General features: G+C 44.8%; 1 protein-coding gene across 1 annotated transcript in view; it reads right to left on the reverse strand.

The window, feature by feature from the left end:
* DNAH9 (dynein axonemal heavy chain 9) overlaps positions 1–25,510 on the reverse strand; it is a 480,799-nt gene that overhangs the window by 171,548 nt on the left and 283,741 nt on the right. The window contains exons 49-50 of the mRNA XM_090059292.1: positions 14,252–14,512; positions 3,035–3,460 (exon numbers count right to left, since the gene is read on the reverse strand). Coding sequence (XP_089915418.1) covers positions 3,035–3,460; positions 14,252–14,512 — 687 coding nt within the window. The remainder of the gene's footprint in view (positions 1–3,034; positions 3,461–14,251; positions 14,513–25,510) is intronic.

Below are 25,510 nucleotides of genomic sequence, written 5' to 3' on the forward strand. Positions count from 1 at the left end.
AATCTCAGCACCTTGCATGTCAATTAGGATGCAATCCAATGCTTGTTTAGATCACTGCCCTCTGACTGACTTGCATGGACACTGGATGATACCCTTGAAAAACTATCTGGTATAAAATGAGACAGAATGGAAGGGACAGCATGCTACGGACCACAGATGTGCATGGTATGCCATATAATTTGCAAGGGGCTGATGTCAGAATAGTGCAAAGACTATTTATCCCAGGCACTGCCGTGGCTTGATTTTGAACAGAAAAAAGGGGGTGACAGGTGGATTAACAATGATGGCTTAGGTCTTGGATTATGGTTGAGGATTAATTAACAAAAAATTTCCTAGTACTATTGCCATCCTAATGGACAAGTCCTCAAGGTATTTCTTATACATTTCTCCAGCTCATAGCCCCAAGAAATCATTCTGGCTGTAGGAGATGAGTTTGACATAAGGGAATACCAGGGTAAGTCCCAAGAAAAGGAAGAACAGGACCATCTCATGTTTTAGCCCTAGAAGCTAAATGGCTGAAACACTTCCTGTAGAAGCTAGGTACTAGAGTTCCAGTCCCCTCCTCACTTGAAGGGTGCTTGAACTTGCATCTCTCTGACTCCCCAGCAACAGGCTCTAACCATCATGGCACAGGTTAGGCATAATCCAGAACTTTGTCCATCCCTCCTTTAAAAGCTGGCCCCTTGGGCAGCCGAAAACAGGAGTTATTTCTGGCCAGGAGGAAAAGGCCAAAGCTGGAGAGTGACAGAGAGAGATGAGTGTGCCTTCTTGCTGCCAGTGGCCTGAAACTTCTGCACTGAACTACTGTCCATCCACTTTGTCCAACAACTGTTAAATGCAAAGTAAAGTGGAACAGCTTTGAAAGGAGTGTTGAATAAGGACTGGCTAAAACCTAACCTGTGGTCTGTTGATACAAGTGTTGTGCTAGATCATTAGAGGGGTGCAGATCAAATCTTCTCTAGGTGAGGGGGTGCCTGGAACCTAGGTGAGGGGGTTCCTGGGCAAATGCCCTAACCAAGCAGTTCTCTGGACTAAAACATGTAAGGAAGCAGCTTTGCTTTTCTGTGCTGTACACTCTAGTAATTACTAAAAGAGCTGCATACATGCCCAACCAGTGTGTGTGTGCCTACATACCAACTCAGTCCATGTGCATGCTTACACATCCACACTGCAGGGGGATAGAATTGCAATCTATATAAAAAGTAGCAAAAAATTCCCACCTATGTGGCTAGAAAACAGTCATTTAGGTGTACAATGACAAATAGGATGCTGCCCCTTGCATAAACATGTACATGTATCTGTGTAATTTCCAGAAATTCTTTACAGCCCAATTGGTCATTGAAGCAAATAGGATAAACAAGTATTTAGTATGTAGCATTGGGCACCTACAGTTAAAAATAATGGCTGCATATTACAATTTTAGGATCAGAGTCTCAGCAAGTATAAAGCAGTATAGTTCCACAGAAGTCAATAGAGTATACCAGCTTATGCTGGTTAAAAATCTGATGAAAAATATTAGTTAATGCAGACATACAATATTTGTACATGTATTAGTACAGTACAAATCGAATAGTATAGCATTATATGTACACAAATAATAATTTAAAAAAGTTATTGTTGAAATTGTGTTTCAGTGAAATACAGGCAATGTTTTGAAAGATTTCCACTATCTTAAAAGTATCTTACCTCTTTAAAAACTAATGCCAATATTAGAAGTTCTGGAAATAAGAATGCTTAAGAGATCGCAACATTTCTCCACTCTATATATTACTTTTAAGATAAGAGTATTGAAAGATAAATGCCTCTAAAGCAATCTCTATCACTATCCAGCCTTATGGGTGCTTCTATGAAAATAGAAATGGGTGACTGAATATATTTGTAGATTTTATACATTTGTAAATAAATGTGTATAGCAATTTTTTAAGATGCATGGTTATGTTAAGAGTATTATGTATTTTCCAACAGTGTAATGATTTGGTAGAATAAAGTATTTTTATTAATTCAGTGCAATAACTGCACTCCCCTGTCTGGTTTTATGAAGCATGTCCATTGTGGTAAAGCATGGCTTGATGCACCTTGAAAGTTTGCAGCCAGCACATGCACAATTTGTTTGGTTTTGTTTCCTTATTAATTGCAATATTAGAAAAGATTGGAGAAAGGTCCTTTGAGTAAGAATTGCATGTTATGATTGCCCAAGAATATTCTGATATTCATTTTGCCCTCTAAAATCTGCCAATATGTAGGTTTGCTGAGATTGAGCGAGATGAGAACAACTGAGATTATGTGGCAATAGGGAATTAGCTGGATGTAATTTAACTTCTCTGTTTAGTTCCAGACTTTTCAGTTAGTGGGATGTTAGGTATGGCCTTTTTAATGAAAATATATTTGGAAGTGGGTGGCTATTCTCCACTGAAACCTACTTTTAATCAAAACATTTTTCCCCTATTAATGTTCCTGTTCTTGCACAAATTTAAATAGGGAATGGTGTATCAGATATGTCAGTAGGGCCACCTGATTAGACAGATTGCTTGTGTCCAGTTAAAATGGAATTGGCTTTCTGTAAAATATCACAAGTACATGGGATGTGTGTTTGGTGAACAGGAAAAAAATCAATTCTAGTATGTTTTAAAACTTTCTAGAACCCGTTTTCTGTTGATTATACACATGTAGTATATGCAGAATATATTTTGGCTTGTGTTAAATTTTAACAGCGCATGGCTAATGTGGAAATCCCAAACTCATTCTAGAGAACAATTTTGATAGGGAATAATGAGAATCAGATCCTGAACCTTTGCATCAAAGAATAGCCAAGAATAGAACAAAAGAGATAGAATATTATAGAGTGCAGAAAAAAAATGAAAGTAGGAAAAAAGGCTTAAATCTGCCAAGTCCTTAAATGCACTCTTTCAAAAATATACAGAATTGTAAAGAAGTGCTGTTAAGTACTGAGCATTTCTTCCTTGGGAGGGAACTACATGACAGCTATAGCCGATGAATATGCATGTCACACTTTTAAAATATGTTTTAAACTTACAGCAATTTTGGCTTTGATGTTAGCCAGCTTCTCCTGTGCAGCAGCTAGTTCTGCATTGGCTTTGTTCAGAGCTTGTCGCTTCGGCTCCACATCGCAGTACACCTCATAGAACCTCACAATATTTATAACCCAAGAACAGAGACCAGCAGCAGCATAAGACTTGGTTGTCACAAGCTCAGGGTTAAATTCGGGATCCTGTAGGTATGGTTGAAGTGCTCTGAGACAGTTCTCATGTATATTCTCCTTATTAAAGTTGACTAAGGCATCCAAGAAACTATCTACTTTGGCCATGGTAATCTTAGCTGCTTTCCAGCTTCTGTCTTTGGGAACCCTTCCACCTGGGGCCATGAGCACCATTACAGCAGCAGTGACATTGCTGACAGCTGAAGGTGGTGACCCAAATGATTTCAGTTCTGTCAGATTGTTCTGAAAAGGAAAAACAAGACTGTTAGAGTAAAATGAACAGGTTTTCCTTAGCTACTAATGGAGTCAGGCTCCTGATTTATCAACTTAGAGAGCAGCTTTGAAGCAACACTGAATAGAGTGGGCACCACACCACCCTGCACACAAATCCAGAGCACCACTCCTCTCATCCAGTGTGCAGATCTGGGGGTCCACCCCCGCAGGAGGGCTGCAGGACTGTGCCAGACTCCTCTTGGGGGTGCGGGCCCTTGAATCTGCACGCCAGATGACAGCAGGCAGGCTGCCACTGCTGGCAAGTGTTACCAGTTTTGCTTTGAACAGTTTGAAGTGAAGTTTCCCGGAAACCTCTGCACCTAAGAAACATGGCAGGCTTCATTCCCTCGGAAGGAGCTACCATCCCTGCAATTTTCATCCAAATCAGGCAAGAAATGACAAATTATTAGGCATTTCCATGATTCCCCATTATAGCCTATATGCAAAACGTCGAAGCAGTTTCAATGAAACAAAACAGAATACTGCTTCAAAACTAAATGAAATGAAACACTGTCCCTTCGAAATGGTGAAACAGAAGTCGAAATGAGATGGTGCTGTTTCACATAGCCTTACTGTCCACTGTCAAACACTCACTAGCTGTGCTTTTTTTGCAACCAAAATTTCAGTACTTGTACAATATTACACACATACCTAGATGATTCTATTCTGCCCCAGAGTCTACTTGGCCTTGTGAACATACTCAGAAGGGAAGTACAAATCAAATGTAGCTGCACAAATGCAAAAAGAATCTAACCTCTGCACATGTACCATAAGTTACACTTACACAACTACATAAATGACACATTGTCATGTGAAAGTGGAAAAGGATTTCTACGTCTTCTGACTTCAAAGAACACTTGGAAATATGAAGCAGGTATGGCCTAAATTCTTTAAAATGACAAGACAAAGAAATGGTCCAACATTATTTTTGAAAAATCTTAAAATAGTAAGTCAATCATATGATTTTGGGAATATTGTTTTTGAATGTCTGTGGCTGATGCTAGTAAAATTGAATTTTTTTTAAAAGTTCATACAAATGCTTTCAAATTACAAAAAGGTGCTGGCTTAATATGAATATTGGAGAAAAGTGATGTGTTGATACTTGTAGCTGAACAAGTCTTAGCTATTCACATTATGGAGAGAAACAAATGCTGAGATTTCTAAAACTTTCTATTTCTACTGGAAAGTAGCTCCCCAAGACTCTGTAGCATCAAATGCTAGAGCATAGCATGGTCACCACACTGGGGACCCTTTTTCTTGTGTTACTAAGCCCCAATGGTTTATGCCCAACCAAATCAGCTACATAGTGGATAGAAAAACTTGTGTTTACTGCAGCATACAGTATCCAGTGCACATAACCATCAGAAAGGAAAATGCACAGTGGAGAGTGGAGTTACAATCTGTCATGTGTTTGGCAACCATTGATCCTTCCAGGTCATGGTACATGCTTAAGTGGTCACCCAGACCTTCAATGCATATGCCCAGGCAGGAGTTTTGGAGGAGCAGAGGCTGTCCAGATCTTCCATCCCCACTTTAGGACACTGAGACAGAATCCAAAGGCCAGACTGAGTTCAAATGTTTGGTGCCTCTATGGCTATGTTTGTACAAGTTTCCCTCACTTTGTGTGTGTTTTGTGTGTGAATTTGCTCTTTTGCAATGACCCTTTTTATACCAAAATTTCATTATATGTGAAGTAACTTCATAAGATTTCTTTTGTTCTAATCCTCCAATAGGCCTAGGTCTCTCCGAATCCTAGCTCTGCCCTCCAGCATATGTGCTACTCTGCCCAGATTGGCATCATCTGCAAACTTTCTGAGGGTGCACTCCACCCATCTTCCAGATGTTTAATAATGATAGTAAACAAAACCAGCCCCAGGACCAACCCCTGGGGAACTCCACTTGATACTGGCTGCCAACTAGACATCGGGTCATTGATTACCACCACCCTTTGAACCTGGTGATCCAGCCAATTTTCTATCCACCTTACAGACCATTCATCCAACACACACTTATTTAGCTTGCCTGCAAGAATGTTGGTCAGGCATGACTTGCCCTTGGTGAATACATGCTAACTGTTCCTAACCACCTTCTTCTCCCCCATGGGCTTAGAAATGGATTTCTTGAGGATCTGCAACATGTTTTTTCAACAGACGGCATGAGACTGACTGGTCCAGATCCTCCAACTTCCTTTTCTTATGCCCTTTTCCAATCATCCAGGGCTTCTTCCAATCACGGTGAGTTTTCAAAGATAATGGGCCACTGGCTCTGCAATCACACTGGCCAACTCCTTCAGCATCGTTGGGTACACTGCATCCAACCCCATGGGTTTGTATATGTCCAGCTTTTCTAAATAGTCCCTAACCTGTTCTTTTGCCACTGTTGGCTGCTCACGTTCTCCCCAAACTGTGCCGCCAGGTGGAGTAGTCTGGGAACTGACCTTGCTCGTGAAGACTGAAGTGAAAAAAGCATTAAGTACTTCAGCTTCTTCCACATCATCTGTCACTAGGTTGCCTCACCCATTTAGTAAGGGACCCACACTTTCACTGATCTTCCTCTTGCTACTGACATACTTGTAGAAACCTTTCATATTACAATTCATATCTCTCGCTAGCTGCAACTCAAATTGCACTTTGGCCTTCCTGATTTCATCCCAGTCTGCCTCTTACACTCCTCCCTTGCCTTTTGTCCAAGTTTTCACTTCTTGTAAACTTCCTTTTTGTGTTTTAGCTCACTGACCCTTGTAAGCCAAGCACATCTTCTGCCATACTTGCTAGTCTTCCCGAGCATCAGAATGATTCATTCCTGCACCCTCTGTAAGGCTTTTTTTTTTTTTTTAAAGTACAGCCAGGTCTCTGGGACTCCTTTCCCTCTCAGACTGACTTCCCAGAGGATCCTGCCCATCAGTTCCCAGAGTGAGACCAAGTCTGTTTTTCTGAAATCCAGGTTCATTATTTTGCTGCTGCCCAAGTTTCCATCCATTTCTACATTCCTTACCTATTTTTTTTCCCCGTTTGTGAGCAGCAGGTCAAGAAGAACATAGCTCCTAACTGGCCTGTCCAGCCCCTGCACCAGGAAGTTTTCTCCAACACTGTCCAAAAACTTATTGGATTACTTGTGAATTGCTCTATTGATCTCTCAGCAGATGTCAGGGTGATTGAAGTCCCACTGTAAACTAGGGCCTGTGTTCTGAAAACCTCCTCTAGCTATTTGAGGAAAGCCTCATCCACCTCATTCTCCTGGTCTGGTGGTCTGTGCAGACACCCTTGTTGCTCTCCCCTCTGACCTTAACCCAGAGATTTTTCAAAAGGCCTTTTTCCAGTTTCATATTGGAGCTCTGAGCAATCACACAGCTCTTTTATGTAAAGAGCAATTCCTTCTCCTCTCCTCCCCTGCCTACCCTTCCTAAACAGCTTATACCCAACCACGAGAGTACTCCAGTCATGTGAGCTATCCCACCAAGTTTCTATCATTCCAATCACACCATAGTTTCATGACTGTGTGAAGACTTCTAATTCTTCCTTGCTTCCCAGGCTCCATGCATGCTTGTACAGACATCTGAGGTAACTAGCCAATTGTTCTACTTTCTCAGGAAGAACAAGAGTACCTCCCCTGTTGTTCCTCTTGCTTGTGCTTCTTCCAGGTCACCCACTTCTCAGCGGGTGACCTGACAAAGCTCTGACAAAAGCTCAGGGCTTTTGTCTCCATCCCCTGGCAAACCTAGTTTAAAGCCTTCCTCACTAGGTTAGCAAACCTGTCTGCAAAGATACTCTTTCCTCTTTGTCAGATGGATCCCATAATCAGAGGGCCAGGTAAGTCTTGGTAATTCTTTCATGACATCTCAGATCTAGGTTCTGGGCAAGCTGTAGACACCAGGTCAGGCCTGCAGATGAATGCCTCCATTCCCTGCAGAAAGGAGTCACCAACCATCACCCTGCATCACTTCCTCCTAGTGGCAGTAGTTGCAGTCCTCCCAATCTTGGGGAGGCCTGGCCTGACCTCTTTCACTGATGGAATGTGCTCCTGTTTCCTTGTCACTAGGGTTCCATCTCTGCTCTCCAGGTGAACTACTGCAGGTGGGAATGAAGGCTTGTTTGCTGCCAGAGGTCACAAGCTTCCAGCTTCAACCTTCTTGACAGTGCATGCCTCTTCCTTCTCTAGCACCACCTCTGACTGCTTCCTCCACAGTCCTAGAGGTCTCCTCCAGCATTGAATCGATGAACTCATGGCTGAGGATGCTTCACAGCCTCACCATCCCCTCCTGTAATTATCTTGCCTGTTCCCTGAGGGATGCCACCAGAAGACACCACTCACATCACAGGCACTCCTCTACCTGGTTGTCACTAGAAGGAACCTGCAAGCCACCGTCCCCACAGCCCCAAACCAGGACCTGGATGGAAGCCTCAAAGGTGAGCAGTCCTGCCTGGACAAAAACCTCACCAGGTACAAGGGGAGGAAGCGTGGGGGTGGCAGTGGTTCTGGCATTGCAATATCCTCCAGCCCTCTCTCTTGGTCTTTTAAATCTGCTGCCTATCTCTTCCTGCCTGTCTCTCGAAACAGACCTTCCCTAGCAGACTCGCCTGTAAGCTAGCCTGTTCGCAGCTTCTTGGTCCAGAAAGGTTCCCTTTTCACTGCTTCTTCTCACCAAGCTTACAGTGAAAGAAGTTGAGAGAGAGAATTTCCAGGCAAATTCCCTGACGAACTCCCCATTCACTCTGGTCTCTAGTTAAACAAGAGACTTAAGTACTGATATAACTGCTGAGTTTTAGCTACTTATACTGAATGTCTAGGTTAGTTACACTTAATTCATTAAAGAAAAAACTAACTTTAAAGGCTCCCCTTCAAAGGGGGGGGGTGCAAATTAACCTGTAAACTGCCTGAAAACTCTCCTGTTTGCTGTCCCTGGTTGCTCATTCTTTGGCCACTCCTCCCGGGCCTGGATTGGCTCTGTCCCCTTGTTAGGGCTTTTGTCAGATACAGGCAGCAATAACTGTGCAATCGCTTGGCTAACAGCACTCCAAGATGCTCAGAAAATATACCCAAATATACAGCCAACCAAAAAAACTTTCATCAAGCCAAACACACAGACATCCCTGGCTCACTTACCTTCCAGAAGCTAGATTTGGTGCCTGGCTCCTCTTCCCCTTTCTCCTCTTGCTCTCAGTGAACTGCTTGCAGACTGTCCTATTTGCTGTCCCTGTCTGCTCACTCCATATTGTTTCCTGCCCAGCAAGTCATGTTCATCCATGTGCTGAACATTTTTTTATTATTATTTTTTTTTCTACCAGTTTTCTACCAAAACTGTGCTGGAGTTTATTCAATCACATTAACAGCATATGTAGATGTGCCCTATGCTGAATACATCACATTCACCAAGGGCTCTCAGAATTCCTCTCTCCCCATTCTGTCACCTTCCTACTCCTCTGGTTCAGGAAACTCTTTGCAAACTTTACTAATTTAGGTGTGTGGCTGAATGCTCCCAGTCCACTCCTGTTCTGTACCATTGCCCTCCCCCCTCACCCGCCCGCTATAATTGCCCTCCTATGGCAGGGACTCAGAGTAATTCCTATTTGTCCCTCTGTCAAATGCCTGGCCCCTGCCTGTACCTATGTCTTGAGCTCTATGTTAATCCCACTACCCCATCCTCATTACAGCTTACCCTTTCCAGGGTGAAATCAGAGAAGATGCACTCTCTGTGCCCTGGTTTCTCTTACTAGCTCCCTTCTCATCTCTCTGTGGGCCCCTGCTTCCTCCCTCCCCAACTGCCCCTCCACTCCTGCTTATTAGGGCCCTAATTTCTTCTTCCTGTTTCCCTTGCCCCCGCCAGAGACCCTGCTTCCAAGTCCCCGGTTCTTCCATTTTTATGTCCCTGCTTCCCCTATCACCACCAATCCCCAACAACCACTTCCGAGTCCCTGCTTTGACCCCCACATAAATGCTAAGTCCCTGATCTCCTGCCAAATCCCCTTTCCCCTCATACTCTCTGGCTCCTTTATTTTTCCCTATCTTCCAGTCAGTGTCCTCACTTCTCCAACCAGCACTGCTCCTTTCCTCTACTGTATGTAGCTCCCTCATAACTTTATTTTTGCTCCTTATTCCCCAGGTTCCCATTTTCATCCACACCCTATTCTCCACTCCCCCAGGCCCATACTTCCTCCTACAAACCCCACCTTAGTTCAGGTTGAAGACAATCTCCCAAGAATGGCAGTCATGCTACCATTTCTAATAAGTATGTGGGTGGGCAGAGAGATACCTTTGCTTTTATTAAAGGGGGTCCATATTTTCTAGTGGATGAGACTTTTCCGCAATATCCACTGTTTTACTCAGTGCTGCCATTGCATTATAAGAGGACAAAAGAAATGTCATCAAGTCAAGCATTAGACCTCATTTCACTCAGCCAATTATGGGGGGAAATCTAATTACCAAGAGCAGCTTTGGAAGAAGGTGAAGCAGCCCCATAGGTCTGGACAACATTAGGAATGGTGTGGGTGCTACAAGGATGTATTTTGCAAGTTTTGTTTCAATTATATATACTGCAATAAGCTAACTCAGTCTCTGCAGACACAGGTAGGATGAAGCAAGGACAGAATTAACAGCACAATGTGCTGGGCACTATTTGCATCCACAGTAGCAGACAGGGAATACCTGCCCTGAGAAGCTTGCATTCTAAGGGCTTCTGGCCAGTATAACACTACCTGAAGAACTACTTCAATATCCACTTAGTAGACACACATAAGAGTCTAAGAGTGGTTTTCCCCCTACAACTCAAATCAGTTCTCTAGTCACAATATGCTATACTGGAGAATGGCCTCTTTTGGTGATGTAAACACATCTAGACTAGGGTTTTGACCAGCCTAGCTAAGTCAGTTGCAAGGTGATTTATTCACATTCTTCAATGACACAGCTGTGTCAGCAAACTTTTCAGTGTACTACATACATTATGGACAAGGAAGTAACAGGGAAGGTTAAAAGATGTAATAAGAGTAAACAATGGGATGGTGACAAACATCAAACATATAGCCATTATTCCAGTACCTTTAACAATCAAAGTCATATGCCTAACATTGCAAGCTGAACTAGGACAGGAGAAGGCTGTGCATAGCTTTACTTACACAAACCTATCTGTGTGATGTTGGGCTGTACCTTATTATATAGGCATTGCAAATAGTTTGATGCAGAAAGCAGTGGGTGATAATATGCATGTTAACCATTTCAGCCATAGACCAGTTCATAGTTTTCATAGACATTAGGGCTGGAAGGGACCTTGAGAGATCATCGAGTCCAGCCCCCTGCCCAAAGGGCAGGAAGTCAGCTGGGGTCATAGGATCCCAGCAAGATAAGCATCCAATTTACTCTTGAAGGTGTTCAATGTAGGTGCTTGAAGCACCTCCGCTGGCAGACTGTTCCAGACCTTGGGGGCTCGGACAGTAAAGAAATTCTTCCTTATGTCCAGCCTGAAATGGTCTTGCAGGAGTTTGTGACCGTTCGACCTCATCATCCCTTGGGGCGCTCTGGTGAACAGACGTTCCCCCAGATCCTGGTGGTCACCCCTGATAAACTTATAGGTGGCCATCAGATCACCCCTGAGCCTGCGCTTTTCCAGGCTAAAGAGTCCCATGGCTCTCAGCCTGTCATCATAAGATCTGTTTTCCTGACCTCTGATCATGCGCGTGGCTCTCCTCTGGACTCTCTCAAGCTTCTCCACATCCTTTTTGAATTGTGGAGCCCAAAACTGGACGCAGTACTCCAGCTGCGGCCTCACCAAGGCCGAGTACAAGGGGAGAATGACGTCCCGGGATTTGCTCGAGAAGCATCTATGGATGCACGCCAGCATTTTGGTCGCTTTACTAGCCGCAGCATCGCATTGCAGGCTCATGTTCGTCTTGTGGTCAGTGATGACCCCCAAGTCTTTTTCTTCTGTATTGCTAACCAACGTAGCACTGCCGAGCCTATACGGGTGCTGCAGGTTTTTCCTCCCAAGGTGGAGAACCTTGCATTTTTCGGTGTTAAACACCATGAGGTTCTCGTCTGCCCATTTGCTGAGCTTGTCCAGTTATCTGGAAAGGTTCTTCACCATGCTGACTAGGAATGGCAGACCTCGACTGGATTCATGTATTAGCCCTTCCATCCCAGTTAATACACTATGTAGTCTATGAGCTAAAGCATGAGTTAATTCAGAAGCTCTAAACTCAATGTTAAATATCATACTTGTGTCATTCCTAAGAGCCATGTATTACTACATCTGCTAAGACTATTTTTGGAGATTAGTGTGAAATTTTCCTGTGATAAATATTTGAAACTCTGGCTATAATGTTGTGTTTTAAGTCAGAGGCATCAAACTCATTTGGCCCAATGGGATGGATGAGTGGCACGGAGCTGATACATGGGCCAGATTGGGCCTATGGACCCCTCTGGTCTCCATCCCCATCCCATGCCAGATCCGGTGCCTGCAGCACCTGCTCTGGAACACCTGCTCTTGCTGGTTGGGATCCATTCTACACAGTGCCCACCCCAGGCAGTCTAGGATCTCTGCTGTACATAGCACTCTCTCCCACCCCCATCAGTCTGGGATTTGCACTGCACATAGCACAGTCCTACACTGGGTGGAGCAGGGAGAACTACATGCTACAGTCCTAGACTAGCCAGGGAAGCCACCAAGTGTAGCACAGACCCAAGACCAGCCAGAGAGGGCACTGCCTGCAGTGCACATCCCAGGTGCTATGCCCAGGGCTGGTTCAGTAGCACGTGGGTTAAAACAGACACAGGGGCAGCACTGGATGCTGAATGAAGGTGCTCCATGAGCTAGATCATTGACAATCCTATTTTAAGTGAACTGAAGAAAACCTAAATTATAAATTGGATCAAACTGGCATTTTTGGTGTTTATACTCCTGCATAGAAATAATCTGGAAGCAAAATAGGAAGAGCTAATAATATCTTACAGTTACATGAAATGTCACAGGCATTACAACTAGTTCAGATCTGATCTTGTCAGCAGCTTGCCTCAAGATGCATAAAACACAAAAGAATAATAGAGAAAGACAACATAAAGAAAAGCAAAAATGATTATAAAAATAGCTTGCCTGGAGGGGGCAGGGGGAAGGAAGACTAGAATACTTTGGGATACTGTGCCCCAGTGACCCACTGGTAAGACTATATTACACTTTCTACTCAATATCCTGAGTTCAATTACTGATGTGATAGCTAAGCAGCTGTCACATCCACTTACCATTATGGCTATTGATTTGCATTATAACTCCTATAAAGAAGACCTACAGGCTCAATCCTACAAAGTTCCTAGGCAGTGCACTAATAACAAGTTGTACAGTGCTTAATGTTAGAGGTTTATTTCTGCTGTTATTGTATAGGCAAGTGCCATATGGTACTTCCAACAAAGATAGCAAGTATGTATTTTGCTCGAGGACACACTAAACTTCTGATAGGCAATGAATTTGGCAGCGATACCTGCACTCTGTTTTTACTCTGCTTTTGACAACCACACTTCTGCCCACTTCTCTGTGACTTCACTCCTGATAGATCTTGCAAGCTCTGAAGCAAGAAGACGAAGGCCATGGCCTGGCCTATCTCCTTCTTCTACAAATCCCCGTCCATTCAAATGTAGTCCTGACTCCCTCTACCAGATCTAAACTCACCACTCCATTTATGCAAAAACAAGGGCAGTTTTTTCTTATGCTGGCTCACATTGTACTGCTCCTCTGGCATAAATTGTTGTGGGGGAGAAATGGTGATCCCTGGACAATAAACTTCCCATGTAGAAAAGTCCTGGTGGAGTGTTTATATTGCAGTCAGCTCCCACTCCTCATGGCGGAGGGAGAAGCACAGTTGAGTAGGCCCATTGCAGAGAAAAGGTGCTAACAGAGAACATATGGCTCCAGCTAGTTTCTGCTTCCCACAGTCCATAAGCAGAACAGAATTTAGATAAGCTTTTGAGACTCCTCTAGGTCACACTAGGTGACAGAGGATGCAATCGGATGGTCAATAGTCACAGAACAGCGAGGAACGGATCTAGGGGTGTGCAGTGCCATCATCACACCCCTCTTTGTTTGTGTGCTGGAGGTGCAGTGAGCTCCCTGAGCTCACCAGCACATCAGTGCAGCTCCTTTTGGGAGCTCCATATGTGCCATGATCTTTGACCTCACAACTCTGTCAGCACAGGGTCTAGCTGGAGACCACACTTTCACAGGGCTCTGGAAGTCAGTGGATGAGTGCCGCTGCTAGTGTTTGCCCTTCCCTTTCTTCCTCTTGCTCCCCTGATGAATTCAGTGGCAGAGGAAAAGAGGGGAGGAGAAGATGTCAAGTGTCATCACTCACCCCCTTGGCTCCAGCCAGACCCTGCATTGATCAGCTTGTGATCACAGAGCACTGAGCTCACTGGCATCTTGGATCACAGCAAGAAGGTGCAGTCACCCCCCCTTTGGTGATCTGGTGCATATGCAGTGAGCTCTCAAACATGCAGGCACCCTGCAGTTGAAAAGAGTGTGGCTACACATCCCTTGCTGTGATCCTGGATTTACCCAGACAAGCAGCACGTAGTTCAGAAGAAGAGGGATGAGGTACTTGGGAACTTGGGTCCCAATGTGTTATCACCCCTCATGTGATTACCCCAGATGTCTCACTTGAGGTGACCTGTCATAGTCTACCAAAAGGAAGGACATTACATTACTACATCTTCTCTAATCTACACTGAACTGAGTGTGCCTGTGCAATGTAAGACACTGGAATTCCTCTGGAGTCTCTCCCATACCTTATTAAGGGTGTTGAGAGCTGCCTGGGCAGCAGCAAGGGCTGGTTCTGCCTTGGCCAGGTCTTCCTCGCAATCTTTTTGTTTCTGTTTGACCTCTTGGTTTATCAGTGCCACCTTCTGCTCCTCCTCATCAGCAATGGCTTTCTCCTTGCTCACTTTCTCTGTTTCCACTCCCACCACTTGTATCAATTTGTCAGCATCTTCATTCTTCTGTTTCAACTCCACTTCTTGGGCTGCAAGTTTCGCCTTCAGGTCATCTACCTAAAGTGAGAAAGAATATCAACTAAAACAGGAAAAGAGGTGGATGCAAGTGTAGTAAAATTACATATGCAAGAGTGTCCAATGCATTGGTAGTGGATGGTCCACCACAGGGGAAATGGAATTTAGCAAATAGGAACTGCCATATGGGATCAGACCTGGCATTCATCTAGCCCTGTATCCTGTCTCCAGTAATGTCCAATACCAGTTGCTTTAGAGGCAGGTACAAAAAGCCCTGTTGTTGTTTACAAGAATCCGATTTTAGTTAGAAAACAAGTGGTAACAGATCTTACTGAAGCTGAGAGTAGAAGGGTAGGGAAAACCTTAAACGTTGGTTTAGCATTGTAGGTATCAGATAGTTTGATGAAAATTACTTGACTCTTGCCTATAAAATCACCATTAACCCAAAACAGTCCTAAATACCTCTGCCTTTCAGGGCCCCTTTAGACATGCAGGTAAAGGCATGATGGGATCTGATGAAGCTCCCAGCAACACAAGTACATGGTTTGCCCATGGCTGGGAGACCCATCAGCTGGCAGGGCCCCCAAACACAGGGCTTACATGGCTACATGTTCAATTAATAGTGTGATAGGAGCCAGGCACAATGTTAGGGCCTTGTTACACATTGTGCTGATCAAATGTTGATCAGTGTTAGCGCTAGCTCCAGTTTGGAGCAGTTACACCTTAAAGCTGTGACTTGCCACTAGAGGGTTGGTGAGCGGGGGCCTGACTAGGAGCTACAGCTGTGTGTTGCCACTACAAGCCTCATAACCAAGGGCAAGCCTCTATACCTCTATACCTGCTCTGGGTGAGAGATGGGTTGCAGGGAAAAAACCCATGAAGCTGGAAGGCAGAATGTTAATGGGATGGGGGTGTGAAATGAAGCAAGTCAGCCACTGAAGGATAAAATAAAAAGTAAAAAAAAAAAAAAGAAAAGAAAAGACAACAAATTAAAAAAGAAATAAAGTAGTAGTAAATTAAGTAAGGTCTCAAATGTTAATAAAATGGGATTTGGGATTAGGATGTGGGGGGTGCTGGTCATGCTGCCTGCGGTGTTTGGGAGGTAGAAGTGGTGAGAAAAGGCATTTTTAGGGGAACTACCTCCCCTACCCCAAAAGGAAGCCCTGCTCATGGGGACCCAATCCAGCCTCCTACTTTGTTGCCCCCACCCCCACTAGACCTCACTCCCAGATCCAACCGTGCCCTGCAACCTGTGCTCTGAAGGCTGTTTGCGTGGGGTTGCAAGGTCATATCCCCAGGGGGCGGAAGGGGAAGTTGGCTTGGTGCCAAAACCACCCCCTGGACAGTAGAGTTCAGAGGGTGAAATGTTTTCCACACAGAACAAGAGAGGGGAGAGGACACAACATTTGGGAGGCTGGGTAGCTAATCTGTGGGGAGTGGCCACACCTTAACAGAATATAAAATGAGTAACACAGATCAGAGATAAACCTGTCCACCTAAAGTGTGCTTAAAACTAGTTTCAGTTGTTAATGCACAGACACTCCAGGTCTAGGGATAGACATTCAAAAAGCCTGAGCCTGAATTGATTCCATCTTTGCAGGTTAGTCTAACCTGGCTAAGCTGAATCAGTTTGCAACTGCACAGACATTCAGGCTGGAAGCTGGGGGGCACTAGAGTGCTGAGCTACCCTTGCACAGTGCTGAGCTAAGTGGTGGCCAAGCCCCAGCAGGACTTTGATTAGGGAGGTCTGCCTGCACCATCATAGGCCTTTCCCTGCTTGCAGCTCAAGGGGCAGGAGTGTTGCCAGACCCCAGACTCCTGCTAACACCCTGAGGTAAGGAGGGGTGTGCAGTGCATGCACCTGTTGATGATATGGAGCTTTTCAATCTCCCTCCCTGCTTCTTTATGCTGTTTGCAGCAAACTGACAGGGGAGCAAGACAACAGGGGGCTAATTATAGTATTTATCACCTCATCGGCAAAACAATGGTGTCTCTCCATTACTTCAAACTGTTCTTAAACAGTTTACCAGCAGACCTGTTGATTAGCTCCAAACAGCCCTAAGTGGTCACTGTTCTGTCTGCCGATTCCAGTGAAAATGGAGACACAGACATGCAGAGACACCTCTCAACATTAGATAACATAGCACATGCCTAGGATCTGTGAGGCATGGGTCCCTGCTGTGGGAGATGAGAGGGAGGGTGGGAGGGGGCATTCCTGCTTGAGCAGCAAACAATAAGGAGGATGGAGGTAGGGCAGAGGGAAGCCAGGCAGATCCTAATGTGCCTGCACATCTCTGCCGGAGCTCTGGCCACAGAGCAGAGGGAAGGGGCCAGCCCTTTTGTGAAACAGATAGCCCTGCCCAGCCCAGAGAGCATGGGGATTCTGGGGGTCTCTGGTTTATATTAAATCACCAAGAGGTCTGGGACAGACATTGCATAAACTGGTTTGGGCCAAATCAGTTAAGTCTGATACTACATTCAACCAGGTTCATCTCAAACTGGTTTCAGCCATTTTCAAACTAGTTTATGTGCACTAAACATCTATTCTGTTCCAGGTTTAAACTAGTGTCTGATCACTTAAATTATTTTGTGTGTAATATCTGTCCCTACCCCAGCAGTTAAGTGCTGCCTAAAATGAATAAGTAACAAGACCCTTATTACATATTTTTCATGGAATAACTTTGTGGCTTATTCCTCATCTTATCACACCATTAATTCTGGCTGGGCTACACCTGAAAATGGGGGACCCTCCCTTTACCCCACTGGCTCAGTGACTGGTGCCTCCTGGGTAGAGCGGCACTTGGGGTCCCCCTGCAGCCAATCGCCGAACTGGGGAGGCATTGGTGGGGGGGGGCAGCACGCTCCCTGGCAGAGCCAGAAGTGGACCGGAAGTACTTCTGGTCCACTTCCGGGTTCGTCGCTGAGCACATGGACGCCCCCCACACTCTTGTGGGATGCTCCATCCAGCCCAGCATCGCAGCAATCACCTAATACCTCAAGGTACGTAGAAAAAACTTTTAAAGCTGGTTTCATGTCCAAATTGCTGATTCTCCAAATGGGTATCAAATCTTCAGATTTGGATTTGGCTGAATCTAATCAGGGACAGTGATCCAAATCAACAAATCGAATCACTGTCCCTGATTCAGGCTGAATCTAAATCAAATAGGGCCCACTTTGTGCACCCCTACTATATAATACTATATAGTATATAACACTTTACTATAATAATTTCTTTTCTGCCCCCAAGGTGCACTTTGTTCCCATGGCCCTCTTTTAACATCTTCCTGAAGTTACTCTGACATAGTTGTGCTGGGCAGCCAGGCGCCTCTTCACTCAGCTCTCCCCAGTTTCTTCCCAGCCACACCTTGGTCTTCCCTGCTGCCATGATTCAGACAGAAGGGAGACTGATGGATGTGAAGAATAGCAGTAAGGGAATTAAAAAAAAAAAAAGAAAAACCAATGAAGCCCTAGCAACCCAATACAGAAGCAGACGGTAACAACTGTTCCCATTATCCTCCTTTACTCTCAGTTGCCTTGGTCAGGCTCAGGGACCCAATACATAGGGAATATACATGGAACAGATCTCACCATGCTCAGCTGCTGGCAAGGAAGCACTGGATAACTCAATATGGATAAAGCTTGTGTTCTCCTTATCCATGAGACAATTCTACCACCCTCAGGGTATATATTAGCAAACTAGAAAGTGAAATGATGCTCAGAACAGTCAGTCCAATACTTGCTCTGAGCAGTATTATCAGAAGATTTTATCTCATTTATTCATTATTACTATAGAGCCTAGAAGTCTAGTCCTGGATCAGGATATCACTGTTAGCCACTAAACAAACAGAGGATTGTAAGGTGGTCCCTGGCTCAAGTAGATAAGAGAAGACAGCTAGATACAGGGCATGTCTACACTAGATGCAAATGCATGTAGCAAATTAACTGCCGAGTAATTACTATGCAGTAAGGCATGTGTAGATGGCTGACCAGGAACAAATTTGCTCCTGGTCAGCAGGCAGCAGAGAGCAGGAGATTGCTCCCTGCCCTCAGGAGCTGCCTGCTGCTGGAGCAGGTCCTCCACCAGAGCCCACGTGGGGAGAATATCCTTCTGCCCTGGCAGCATGGAGCTCCCAGACCCTGCTCCATGATCATGATCATGGAACAGGGGCAAGAAGATTGCTCGCTGCCCCAGCCCTGCAACTGCAGAGTGGGAGTAGGAGAGTACTCCCAGCCCCAGCTCCATTATCATGGAACAGGGGAGGGAGCAATCTCCCTGCTCCCACTCTGCTCCCAGCCCCACCTCCATGAATGCAATCTCACAGCCCATGTTCCGTGATCATGGAGCTGGGGCTGGGAGCTCCCTGCATGGGGAGAGTTCCCCACCCAGCCAGGAGCTTGCTGGGACCTGCCCCTAACCAAGACAGTTCCTAGCCAGCTCCAGGCTGCTCAGGGAAGTCTGCACATGCAGCCTGGAGTGGTTGGGACGCTCCCATTTCAGGCAGTCTCCAGCCAGCTCAGGGCTTCATGTGCAGACTTCCCTGAGCAGCCTGGAACTGGCTGGGGACTGTCCTGGTCAGAGGCAGGTTCCAGCCCTGCAGCTAACAGCAAGCTCCCAGCTGGGCAGGGAATCCCTGCCCAACCAGGGTCTCACTGCTAGCTACCCCACCAGTGGATCAGGGCAGGGGGCTGGGACTTGCCCCTTCCCTACAGCTCTTTCCAAGTTCTCTGCCCCTGATCGGGGAGCTGGGACCAGGATCTCCCTGCTGCTGGGGCAGGGAGACATTGTCCCTATGCAGGCTCCACCACCAGAGTCTGCCCCAGCATCAGGTAGATCCTGGGGATAGGGAGAAATCTCTCAGCTCCCAAACAGGAGACAGCTCCCTGCCAGCCCCTAGGCTAGCACCAAGGGGAGAATAGAGCTCTCCCTGGCTGCTGCAGGATGCCAATGCAGGGCCAGAGGGTACAGAAGTAGATTGCTGCCAGGAGCAGCAAATCTGCTCCCAAACTGGTGCATGTGTAGACGCCTGCCTAGGGTGGGTTTACTCCAGAAAGAAAATAATGAAGTGACTTTACATAGATTTACAAGTGAACTCTTTTCATTACAGAGGGTCTGTCTACATGAAACACTATTGCAGTACTGTCAGAAAAAAAACCATGTGGTGCAAGGACTGTGCAGTAATGGTGGTTACTGCACAGTCACTTAGTACTTACTTAAGTAACAACCATGCAGTCTGGCACACATGTAGACACACCCAGAATGAACTATATATTCCTTTCAATGCGCTGATCTATTAGTGAGCAGCAGTTCTCAGCTTTCTTCTTCAGTTATTTACCCATCTGACAATGAGGCAAATATGGCATATATGTACAATGTATACAGTATTTCCTGACATAGACTATATGGACTCCAACACAGAACAGAGTACAATATACTTATCAATTTTATTGTATTTAACTAATGTTCATTTTCTTTTTGAACCCATCAGGCTCAGTGAATTGTCACAATCACTTAATGGATCTCAGTGACTATTTTATCTTCCACCGCCATGCAGTCTTTGTCATAAAAGATTGTTTTAAACTCCAGGGGTACATCTTAAGTAAAAGTACATAATACATACAATACAAATCAGATTGCTGCTTTGTTCATAAGTCTACTTTCACACCAGAAAAATGGCACCTGTTAAAGCAATATAATCATATAAACTAAAGCCACTGGCATTTTGTATCAGCTTCAAGTGGAGGAGACCTAGTCCCTACAACTCTCTTTGTTTTCCTATGCTGCACAGTTAATCTATTTTCATCTCCTGTTGTTTCACTGTAGAATGCTATTTCTACCAGGATAAAGATGCAATTGTAAAATAAAATTCCTGGGAACTCACAGGAGGTATATAATCACTTCAATTTGCAAACTCAACAGCAAGTTTTTGTTCATTTTTAATCTTGTAAGATTTTGGAAAATTGAAGTGGGAAGTTTTGCTGATTGCAGATATGGTTTATGACCTTCTCCTCAAGATAGGTCATAATGTCTTGGATGCACATATCAATAGAAGCTTTGAGGATTTTAAACAGCAATGACATGGCAAAAACTGATTAGCCTGACAGCTCCACACATTTCTTACAATAGATTTATAAAAGCAGCTTTATAAAAACCTCAGCCATACTGCACCTCTTTGTGAGACTAGAATTTCCATTAAAAAAACCAATCCTACTATCAGCTGGAGTTAAGGCTGAAAGCGCACACAAATAATTGAAAGGTAAAACTTTTTACGGAAGTTGTAATAATAACAGAAAGCAGCAGGAACTCAGGGCCATACAGAGTTAGGATGGCATTCAGAAATACAAAGCAAAACAAAAATATACGAAAAGGCCTAAAAAGTCATAACTATGTTGTATGAAAAGGTCTCTTCAAACTTATATTAGCTGAAATGTGTTAAATTCCCAATATAAATAGGGCAAGCTGGAGTGTAAAAATACTGTACATATTTGTGGTGAACCCTATGCTAACATTTACCTTCACTAGCTAATGTGTTAAAATTGTGCTTGTACTTGGATTTGAGCATGCATTAAAGACAAGGCAAAATGCCTAATATACAGGGAAACGCATAGCTTGTACAGTGAAAACATGAAGTCAGTGAAATGCATCAAAATAACTCTAGCTTTGTGGTGATACTGTCAGTCAAAAAGTAACTGCGGCAGACATATTTTCATGAAATACTAAAGTTCCAGTGCTGTTGTAGCTAGGATTGTCTGGGCATATATATGAAGCAGAATTTGTTAGGAAGTATCTTTATCGGGACAACAATATAGTTGGGAGAGAAAATTGACAAACTTTTGGGCATGAAATGCCCTTCCCCAGATCTGAGAAAGAAGCAGAAAGTTTAACTACGAGGTAGAAAATTTTTTTTTGTTTAACCCTATTACAAAGATGAAGAAAATGATCACTTAAAGAAGGGAGTCAATTTGTGGAGCAAGGCATAAACAACAAAAGTAATTACAGACTAAGTAAGGAGCAGCTGAAATACATAAGCCTCATTATGTGAAAGAGTGAGATCATTCAAAAGGTAAGAGGACCGTTACTGCTAGTGGAAATTAAAAAGAGGAGCCAGGAAAATTGTAATAAGCCATAAAACGAATGTTTGTGATCCCACAAGGTACCATTAATGTCAATTTGCGTCTGTAACAAGCTCCGCCTCCAGGAACAGCCACAGCACTCCTTAGGGGCTGCACTCTGTTCTTCTACTCAGCTTTCCTAATATGGCCTCACTCTCTTTCCTGCCAGATTTTAATGTCAAAGTTAATATATTTGGAGGGTGCCTTCAAAGAACCTGAGTTCAGCTTTCAGTGCCTTGCCTGGCATGCTCATCATTAGGCTGCCAATCAGCCCATCCTCACAGCGTAACTTGAGAAGGGCTCTTTCTTTCTCTCCTAGTTTGACTTTTGGGGCACCTACTCCTCGTTCTCACCTATCCCTGACAGAATGTGCTTTGGGGCATGTACCCCTTTAGGCTCTTCTCCAGGCACTAGTCTCAATGCTCTGTGGCACAACCCAGGCAACACATGCCAGGCTCTAAACCGACCACTCAAAATGCCAGCATATGTCACTTGCACTCTGTGTCGGCACTTTGTCTCTCTCTACATCCTCTATAACAACATCCTTGCTTGAGAAGCCCTTTGTGACCTCTTTCCGTTTAAGCCATGCCAGACTGCCTCTGTTATGAGGACTAGTCTGAGCCTTGGGCTCCAGGCTCAGGCCTTATATGGCCGTTTCTCTTCCCACTTCTAGTCACTTGACCTGGCTAACTGTTTCTAAAGCCCAGGCATTGCTAATTCCCTAATCAGCAGCCCAGTGTCCTACTGCCTGAAATCTGTAGGTTGTGTCCTGCAGCACACTGAGCTGCACTACTTGCATCTGCTGCCCTTCGCAGCTAGTCTCCTGGCAAACATCACTTTCTCTGCTAACATAAGAAAGGTTCTTTAGCCCTTTGCTGATAGTTTGTATATTGGGGCAATTGGCCTCCCTGCAGCATCTGAAACAACTTATATGCATCTTATTCTACTCTTCTGTTTTCTTCAACTGCTACTCTAACACGTTTAGTAAATTCTTGTGTAGGTTCTTCTTTGGTTACTCTGCACTTTACTTTCCACAATATTATCTGTTACTCTACAATCTTTTATTCCTCCACGACATTGAAGTGTTTGGGGTTCTACCTTTGTGTTCTCATCCTCAGACATTTTTAGCACCTGAGTTGTCTTGATTAAAAATCTGAATGTCCTTCATTTTCAAAACGATCTGAAATTTCTCCATTGGTGACTACTCTGAATCTGTGATTATTCCATCTTTTGCAAGCATTTCTTTTCTTTGCCTCAAGGACTTTTTCTTTTTAGTGAAATGATACTGCAATATGGTGTCAGAATGCTTTTTCCACTCCAATTCTTTTCCTGGCCTTTCTTCCATCTCTTTCCGATACCTCACTTTTCTGTTGGCCATAAGCCCTCTCTCTCAACACATGTAGGTTACTCTTGGCCTGTTCTGTATCTAGGTTCCTCTACTCAACTCAATCAGCCTGTTCCATACCTCCAGCCTTAGGGATCTTGTACTTTGACAGTGAAAAAAGTTTTGCTGTTGGACATTTCCTAGCCAATGTAACAATTTCTGCCGTGACCCTTGGATTCAGTCCTATCCCCTAGGGATCACCACCACTTGTCTGCCTCTGTCTGCTCAGATGCCTCGTGTCTTTCCTGCCATACCTTTGATGGATAACTGGTATAGGCCTTCAGTCCAGTCAGAAGGCATCTATTTTGCTTTCTTAATTCATAGGGCCCACTCTCCAAAAAGAATCTTTTCTCTGGACCAATCATTCCCAAACTTTTTTTGTAGTGGACTGGCATAAGAGTGGCAGAGCTGGCTGCCTCCCTCCTGGGGCTGCCCTGCCTCCCAGCTTTAGCCCCACATGTCACCACCAGAAGCAGAAGCCGCTCACCCAGGCAGACAGGGGGCCAAGCCATGGCCTGGCAACCAACCCTCTGTGGCCAAGTACCGGGCTGCAGCCCGGTGGTTGGGAACTTCTGCCCTGGACCACTGGTCAACTATAACAATAATGTGATCTCCAGGCACCCAGCCAGCAGCCTAACAGCTTGCTATCAGCTCAGCTGACCCTCCATTTCCCCCATATCAGTTCCTGAGCATGACCAGGAAGTAGCTGGGTAACAGGGCTTAACCTGATCCCAGACTGTTTTGCTACGCCCTCTGACTTGTGTTCCACCTCTGCACTCTGCTCAATGTCCTGGCTTTCTCTTTGACACCATTCTCTGCTAGATCTTCCAGCTTCTTAATCCATCTTGCTCTCAGACTCCACTCTGTAGCTGGTCTCCCAGCTTCCTGACTCAGTTTATTCCTAGACCCCACTCTTGGGCTAACTTCCTGGTTTTCTGACCTAGCTTGTCCCCGGATTCTGTTCACTCCTCCCAACCCTAGTTGGTACCTTGATTCCCGAGAGGCCCTAGACCCAGCATAACAACCCCAGCCTTCCCACCACATTGGATTCTTGAAATGGCTCCAGTGTGATGGTGTGTGTGTGTGTGAGTGTCTGTGTGTGAGAGTGTGTGCACTTGCACATGGGGTGGGGGCGGGGCTGGGACCGAGTCTTCAGAAGATTCAGTGTTTAGAATATGTTATACTTAGATTGTAGTAAGCATCTGTGCAACAGCTCAGAAAATGTTTTAATTCATACTCATTCCAAATCTAAATCTGATCGGTCACAAAGCTTCCTTACCTGCATTAATGAGCTCTATCTGACTCAAGAAGTCCATGGGCTGACAAGGGGTGAGGCGCTGCTAGATCTAGTCGTGGCCAAAGGGGATGATCTAGTGATCAACCTGAGGATTGAAGGGAAGCTTGGTGACGGTGATCGTGAGCTGATCACTTTCTCTATCCATTGCAAAGCTGGCAAATCAGTCAGCGATGCTGAAATCCTCGACTTTAGGAAAGCTGACTTTTACAAGTTCAGGAGGTTGATTGTTGAGGCACTGAGAGATCATGATCTGGCAAGGAAGGGAGGCCAAGAAGAGTGGTCACGCCTGAAAGATGCAATCCTAAAAGCACAAGGGAAGTCCATTCTAGCCCACAGGAAACATAGTAAAAGGGCTGGGAAATGCCCTTAGCTCAACAGGGAACTCATGGACCTCCTGAATCTTAAAAGAGAAGCCTATAAGGGCTGGAAGGTGCAAAATACCTCTAAGGAGGACTATGTATCACTGGCCCACACCTGTAGGGAGTGGACCAGAAAAGCCAAGGCTGAAACTGAGTTCAAACTGGCTATGGGAATCAAAGACAATAACAAGTCCTTCTTTAGATACATGTGAAGTAGAAAGAAGAATAAGGGCAACATTGGACTCCTGATGAACCAAATGGAGCAGCTGACATCTGACACCCAGGAAAAAGCTAATCTCCTTAATGATTACTTTGTGTCGGTTTTTCACCATCCCAAGGGAAACACCCTGCCTGACAAGACATGGGATTACAAGGGCATAGATGACCATAAACCTACATTTGGTGAAGACTTTGTGAGGGGACACCTTGAGAGGCTGAACATTTATAAGTCAGGGGTGCATTTTATCAGGGCCCTAAGAGTGCTAAAAGAGTAGACTGACATCATAGTGTGACCAATGGCGAGGATATTTGAGAACTTGTGGCACTTGGAAGACATTCCTGAAGACTGGAAGAGGGCCAATGTGGTGCCTATCTTCCAGGAAGGAAGGAAGGAAGGAAGATCCAAGGAATGACAGGCCAGTCAGTTTGACCTCAATCCCTGGAAAGATCATGGAAAGAAATATTAAAGAATCCATCAACCATAGGCTAACAGAAGGTGTCATCCTGAGAGATAGCCAACATGGCTTTGTTACGGGTAGGTCATGCTTGACCAACCTTATCTCCTCCTATGACCAGGTGATACATCACCTGGACAGGGGAGGAGAGACGGATGTCATTTACTTGGATTTCAAAAAAGCCTTTGATTTTGTCTCCTATGATCTCCTCATGAC

The sequence above is a fragment of the Crocodylus siamensis genome, chromosome 8 (genome assembly GCF_052110815.1).
Source record: "Crocodylus siamensis isolate JL-2025a chromosome 8, ASM5211081v1, whole genome shotgun sequence".
In the NCBI taxonomy this organism is placed as follows: domain Eukaryota; kingdom Metazoa; phylum Chordata; order Crocodylia; family Crocodylidae; genus Crocodylus; species Crocodylus siamensis.